Source organism: Triticum aestivum, chromosome 5D, assembly GCF_018294505.1.
Source record: "Triticum aestivum cultivar Chinese Spring chromosome 5D, IWGSC CS RefSeq v2.1, whole genome shotgun sequence".
NCBI lineage: Eukaryota > Viridiplantae > Streptophyta > Magnoliopsida > Poales > Poaceae > Triticum > Triticum aestivum.
Genome location: NC_057808.1, coordinates 340,123,118 through 340,130,237, shown reverse-complemented (window position 1 = coordinate 340,130,237; position 7,120 = coordinate 340,123,118). Strand labels below are relative to the sequence as shown.

At 45.2% G+C, this 7,120-nt stretch overlaps 1 protein-coding gene across 1 annotated transcript; it reads left to right on the top strand.

Moving 5' to 3' along the window:
• Positions 1-5,761, top strand: LOC123121605 (probable folate-biopterin transporter 6). Its single transcript, XM_044541624.1, has 6 exons — positions 1-129; positions 289-813; positions 2,103-2,359; positions 2,706-2,804; positions 3,227-3,400; positions 4,838-5,761. The coding sequence occupies exons 2-6, from the start codon at positions 444-446 to the stop codon at positions 5,447-5,449; spliced, it is 1,512 nt and encodes a 503-aa protein (XP_044397559.1). The 5' UTR covers positions 1-129; positions 289-443; the 3' UTR covers positions 5,450-5,761.
• The last annotated feature ends 1,359 nt before the right edge of the window (positions 5,762-7,120 follow it).

Here is a 7,120-nt window from a genome sequence, read left to right as displayed (position 1 = left end):
CATACTCGTTACCAGTCAACACCTACCCCTGCTCAAGTGCTCAGATGAGCTGAGCTTCACCTTCACCTCCCCAACGCCACCACTTCCTCGGTCCGAGCGTCCAAGATCACGTCTTCACCACTCCCTCGCCATAAAGAAGAGCGTTGCTACACAGACGACAACCCTGGACGATTTTCAGACGATTCAGCAGATCAAGCCATTGATACGTGGAGCAAAACTAACCTACACCGTTCAATCAAATATCGTCCAGCGTTCGTCTAGGCTACTATCGTCCGCGTAGTAGTTTCGCATAAAGAAACCCGAATGCCGAGCTCCTTTCCATCACTCAACTCCATCTCCGCAGTCGCTCGCACGTGACGCGAGCGCGCGGCCCCATGCCCGCCCCCTAGCCCGCGCCGCGACCCCCCGCCGAGCTCCTCCGTCAAGGGATCCGACGAGGACCGATGCTGGAGGAGGAGCACGGGGCCATGGGGGCGGACGGCCTCGCCGGCAGCGCGCCGGAGCGGGGCGGCGGGTGGGCGGAGGCGGCGCTGGAGCCGGTGCGGTGGGTGCGGATGCTGTGCCGGGAGCTGGGCGCGACGTTCGTGGCCGGGGTGGTGCTGGTGTACGGCCTCAACCAGGGGTTCGCCGGCTCCTTCTTCCGGGTGGCGTCCGACTACTACTGGAAGGACGTGCAGCGGGTGCAGCCGGCCACCGTGCAGTTCCTCTCCATCTTCTTCCACGTCCCCTGGGTCCTCAAGCCCCTCTGGGGGGTCATGACCGACGTCTTCCCCGTCCGAGGCTACCGCCGCCGCCCCTACTTCGTCTTCTCAGGTCAGTCATCCATGAATGATGAATCCATCCACCTCTCCCAACTCATGGATGAGACTCGACATTTGCTTTAGCCTGTATAGATAGATGTTGTTACTTGCCGGAGCCCGGAGGTACCTCCTTCTTCGTGTTCATACAGAATTTGTTGTAGTGGGTAATGGCATGCTAATTGTGTTCTTGGTGGAGGGTCTTTCGAACACTGCTGTCGTCTTAACTGAAAACAAGCGCACGCCGACCCCGTTTGAGGCCGAGAGCGGTTGGGCAGCTTATATGACGGAATTGTGGATGAAATTGTGTTAGCTCAACTGCGACGTGGAGTAGGTTCAGATATTTGAGTATGCCTGCATTTTTCTTACTATTGCTGGCTTGATCTGTTTTGGAACAAGCTGTTGATTTGCCCTTACTGTGGGGGCATAGACTAGACTGTTTGGTATATATCGCTGTCAGCCTCTTAGTTAATTCATTGTGGCGGCATGTCTGTACATGAATTGCATTGTTTCTAGGCACTTGTGCCAGGGTGGTCCAATAGTAGAAACATTTACATAAATTTATTTATTTTTAAAGAAACATTTTTTAATTTCAGGGTGGTCCATGGACCACCCTGTCCACCCCGTAGCTACGCCACTGTCTATAACTTGGGACACCTTGCAACTTTTCATCTGTGCAATGGTATCGCATTTGATTTTATTTATTATCCACTAATAAGGACTGATTATATTACAAAAGCCGATGATGCGGGTAAAAATGCCTGAGGACGAAACAACATAGGCTAGAAATTGTTACAGAAAATATAAAAACTAGCACTAAATTTAGTGGTCCCCTATTAAGTATCAACAAGGACCAGTGGAAATATGCAACACATTTAATTTTTATACTAGATGAGAAAGTGTCCTAAACCATATGCTGTGAGATATGAGGAGCTCATGTAAGGTACTTCCACGCCAGAGATATTTGGGGTGTACTATGACACTGTTAGTCTGACACAAGTCGAATAACCCGAAGTTGCATAGCTGTTATGATAATAAACTGGCAGAACTGGTGAATTCTGAATTTTCCACCAAACAATCTACATGCTTTATTAGAAGTTCTGCATCTGTTATTGTTTCAAATTGCATAGAAGTATCGTAAGTCCTAACATTTCAATGCTCTTACAAGGGGTTGCTGTCCAGTAACCTCTGTTGTGTCCTTTACTTACAAGTTACAAGTGCTTATAAGCGTTCATCATTGATATTTGCCACAAGCCCACAATTATGGACGTGATTGAAAAATCCGCTCTTTTTTTGTGGTTGTAGGAATGCTTGGAATGTTTTCAACTGCTATTCTTGCCAGTGTTGGACTATCAGTGACTTCTGCAGTAGTTTGCTTCGTGGGAATCTCCACAGCAGTTGCCATTGCTGATGTTACAATAGATGCATGCATTGCAAAGAACAGTATTGACAAGCCAGCATTGGCCCCAGACATGCAGAGCCTTTGTGCATTCTCGTCGTCGCTAGGTGCACTTATTGGGTATGCTACAAGTGGCATGTTTGTCCACCATCTAGGAGCACAGGTAAACCACAGTCCAAATTCTTGAAGCTTATTTAATTGTTAGTTTCATTTTTTCGATAATGCTATCTGGCTGACGTTCCTAAGGAAGGGGATGGAAAACGAACGCTGTTTGCTGGCAGTTTTAGTTGTGACACGAGATCAAACATGGCAGTTTTTGCTCAAAATTTCCTTCTTCCCAGAAACTGCCATGCTGTTCTGAAGAAACTGCTAACCCCCACACAACTAAAACTGCCATCTAACGTTCGCTACCACCCCCTCCCAGCGAATGTTCGCCAGGTAAGAGGATCCCATTTTTTATGCTGCTTGACTGAGAAACTAAATTTTGCATGCATTCTGATTTAATATAGGGTGCATTAGGTGTGATGGCTTTACCTCCTACTATGTTGGTTTTCCTAGGATTTTACATATATGAGCTGAAAATGTATCAGCATAACATGAAAGAGAAGGTACGTTGATCAGCAATCTTATTCCACCTACTGCTTCTTTTGCTCCAAACTCATTAAATTTGTTTCTTGATGTCTGTATGTGAGTGAACAGGATAGTCTATCATTCTATCTAACACCATTCATGTTAACTGGCTTGGGTAAGCTGGGTGCATTTATAGTTTTATACATTATTCTCCTGGAATTGTACCATATTAGCAAATTTAAGTTAATATGAACCTGATGTTTAAGTGACTGGAAATCTTCAGATATCTTGTTTGAGGAAAATTATACCCTTCTCAAATGAATTATAGCTGAACCTAGACAGTGAACTGAGGAAAGTGTACTTGCACTGTTGCACATGTAGAAAATAAGAATCTAACAATGAAAGGAACTGCGCAACTTCCAATTTTTTTGCTTCTTACTGAAATGCTAATCAAATGCAGGTTTTGAACAAGGTTACTGTGGCAGTTAAAGGGATGGTTCAGACAATAAAGTATCCAGTAGTGTGGAAACCATCTCTTTACATGTTCCTTTCGCTGGCCCTCAGTATCAGCACTCATGAGGGGCAGTTCTACTGGTACACTAACAAGGAACCGCCTAATCCTGGATTTTCACAGGTAGAACTTTTGTTTATGACCTGCTTAATGCTAGTGCTTACTACTAGGCTTGTTACAGAAAACAAAGGAAGTCTTGATAAAATGATCTGCATCTTAGTAGCTCGGCTCACCAGATCGCCACTCTCCATGAGCCAGATATATACATACTGCAGGTTTGGGGACATCCTATAAAATTGGAACAATAAAGAGAAGATTAGGATGCCCTGCGCAAAGATATACTCCCTCTGTTCCTAAATATTTGTCTTTTTAGAGATTTTAACAAGTGACTACATACGGATCAAAATGAGTGAATCTACACTCTAAAATATGTCTATATACATCCGTATGTGGTAGTTCATTTGAAATCTCTAAAAAACAACATAGCATTAAAATCAAATGTCTTCTTAACTTTTCAGACATTTAACTTTGCAATTGATATTAGATAAAAAGTTTCTTCAGTGCATGCTTGTTTGTAGCTACTGCAGTCTAAAATTCCTTCTTAACTTTCTTCAGAATATGGTTAACTAAAAGTCACAGTCTGTCAATATTTTCCAAAAAATTAGGTTGATGGAGGAAGTAGCTTAGTCATCCATTATCTGAAAAGTTATCTTACTCATCTAGGTAAAGCGGGTGCGTATTGACTTTCGGAAAATTAAAGAAATACCAATGGGATTTGATTTGTCTATTGTCACACTGGAGTTGATTGGATCACAACACAATATGGCCCTGGAATTTAAAATACTTCTGCTCCAAGAAGATTTTTACAAAAATATAACATGCAACAATAAATTCCTTGCTTAGCATCTTCCATCTCATGAGGCTTTTCTCTTCTTTTTTTTTCGAATGAATGAATTTAAAATCACTTCTTATCTTTTATCAAATATCGCCACTGTTTTCTATCCAAAGGATATCAATAAAATACTAGAAGTGCCTGAGCGGCAAAACTACGAAAAGGTTGAAAAAAAATAGAGAAGACTGAGATCTTGCGCGTCAATCACTCTCAGACAACTGAATATAACACAATCAAGATCTATCAGAAAGGCGAGCTAGATAAAAAGGTGCCTACCTTCAAATCTTGGAATCTAGGTTGCAGCCATGCATTTCCTGATCCCACAATCTTGCTTGTTCCACAATGATGTCCCCAATGTCAAAAAGATTCCTTGCCAGGATAAAGTACATCATTCCAACAACAAAAAATATCTTTCAGCTCTTAAACGGTAGCGCATAGTCTCCATGTTCAAGCATTGCCTCTAATAATGTAGTGTAGTAAACTTTACGGGGCATGCATGTTTGGAACTCTGGAGTTTCAGAGTAAGCAGTTGAATTACAGAAACCAGTTGTTCCAGACTGGGCTAAAGGTTTATGATTTAACACGACTGAAAAAAATGACGGCACATTGAGTTTTAGAGTGAACTGTCCAGAGTGTTGATCATCTGGCCTTCATCTCCATGCATGCAGGAATTTGTGGGGATGGTGCACGCCGTCGGCGCGGTGGCGTCCATGGTGGGCGTCCTGATCTACCACAAGAACCTCAAGGACTACCCGTTCCGGAGCATCCTCTTCTTCGCCCAGCTCCTGCACGGCGCCTCCGGCCTCCTCGACCTCACCTTCGTGCTCCGGTGGAACCTCGCGCTCGGCGTCCCGGACGCGGTCTTCGTCACCCTGGAGGAGTGCGTCTCCCGGGTCGTCGGCCGCGTCCGGCTGATGCCGATGATGGTCCTCAGCACCAAGCTCTGCCCGCCGGGCGCCGAGGGCACCTTCTTCGCGCTGCTCATGTGCATCGACAGCCTCGGCATGCTGGTCGCCAAGACCGGCGGCGCCTTCGTGCTCCGGGCCCTGCACGTGACGAGGACCGATTTCAGCAACCTCTGGCTCGCCGTGCTGCTGCGGAACCTGCTGAGGCTGTCCGCGCTGGGCGCCATCTTCCTGGTGCCCACCGCCGACCAGACCGACGTGCTGCTCCCGCAGGACCTCCTCAGCTCCGGCTCCCCGGCGGCTGCCGCCGGCGACGAGGAAGAGAGGTTGTTGCAGCTCGGGAAGCTCACTTCTCACACTGACGACGATGTATGATCCGCACAGGTACTATATTGCGCGCACACACGCACGAAGAAAGAAACAAAGAAAGAAAGGAAAGGAAGGGAAATAGAAGTACTCCCTCCAATTCAAATTAATTGACGCGGTACAATTGTAGGGAGTAATACAGTACTCATACTTATCCACTACAAAGATGGCGCCATGCAGCTCCGATACCACTGCACAAATTAGTATGTTTCTTTTCAATATGGAACATTTTTTTCGTGGAAATTAGGGGGGCTCATTCGGTGGCAAAATGGCATCATTGTTGGACCGCAGCCTTGACGGGAAAATCTTATTGAGGTGATATATGATCAGATTTTATTATTTAGCTGTAACAACTTAGTCCTGATAAGTGATCCAAATCTCTCTTATCACTCTCGATCAATAGCTAATATGCACAATACAGGGACGTGGAGTATCTGATCCCGAGCTCAAATGCATCATTGTGAACAGTAAAACTAAAAAATAGTAAAAAAATAAAAACTTCTGTTTTTTTGGTAAACTTTGACAAATGTTTTGTATGCTTCTGAAATTTCAGCACGAAATGACATTCGTGGAAGCCGTGAAACGATTTCCACGAACGTCATTTCGTGCTCAAATTTTGCGGGCATACAAAACATTTGTCAAAGTTTACCACAAAAATAATTCAGAATTTTTTGAATTTGTTTACTACTTTTACTATTTTACTGTTCACAAGGGTGCATTTGAGCTCGAGATCAGAATAGAACTTTTGACAATACATGATGAAATACAAAGGAATACAATGTTATCTTTGGGCGTCCATTCACTCATAGGCAGAAGTTGAGTACAAACATCATAACCCTAATTCGTAATCCTTACTCATCCTTATAAATCCTGCAAAATGATACATTGTAGTCATAAGGATCAATACATTGAATGTGAATGTATTGGCAAATCACACCCAAGGTGTTATAACAGGCCTAACATCTACATGCTGGGTCGTGGCATTGTGAAAAGCTCTAAGTTTCATTTTGCATAAATCATTTTAGTTCTACTTTTTTTTTTGCGAGAAAATTTCCAATCTATTCATCTTCAATCATGGCAGTACAATGAATACCAGAAATAATAGAAACTACATCTAGATCCGTAGACACTGAAGCAAGCCGAAGGCGCGCCGCCGTCATCGCCCCTCCATCGCCGGAGTCGGGCACAGTTTGTTGTAGTAGACAGTCGGGAAGTCGTCGTGCTAAGGCCCCGTAGGACCAACGCACCAGAACAGCAACCGTTGCAAATGAAGAATAACGTAAATCAGAAGGATCCAACCCGAAGACACACGAACGTAGACGAACAACGATGAGATCCGAGCAAATCCACCAAAGATAGATCCGCCGGAGACACAACTCCACACGCCCACCAACGGTGCTAGACGCACCGCAGGAACAGGGGCTAGGCGGGGAGACCTTTATTCCATCTTCAGGGAGCCACCACCGTCTCATATTCCTGAGCAGGACACAAACCCTGGCAAAACTGAAAGAAACGACTAAAAACGGAGCCCTCCCGCCGGCCCTTGCCGAGACCCACCTCGCTCCCATGGCCCTACGGCCACCGGAGAGGAGGCGGACCTGCGGTGGCGCCGACAGGAGTCAGAAACCCTAGCTTTTGTGTGGAGGAGGAGGAGGGAGCGGCTAGGAACAAAGGTTACCA

What these genes read in the sequence shown, in the direction of transcription:
- LOC123121605 (XM_044541624.1), top strand. Translation starts at nt 444, where the DNA reads ATGCTGGAGGAGGAGCACGGGGCCATGGGGGCGGACGGCCTCGCCGGC. An exon ending in CCCCTACTTCGTCTTCTCAG is followed by an intron (nt 814 to 2,102) that starts GTCAGTCATCCA and finishes TTGTGGTTGTAG; the next exon opens with GAATGCTTGGAATGTTTTCA. An exon ending in TCCACCATCTAGGAGCACAG is followed by an intron (nt 2,360 to 2,705) that starts GTAAACCACAGT and finishes GATTTAATATAG; the next exon opens with GGTGCATTAGGTGTGATGGC.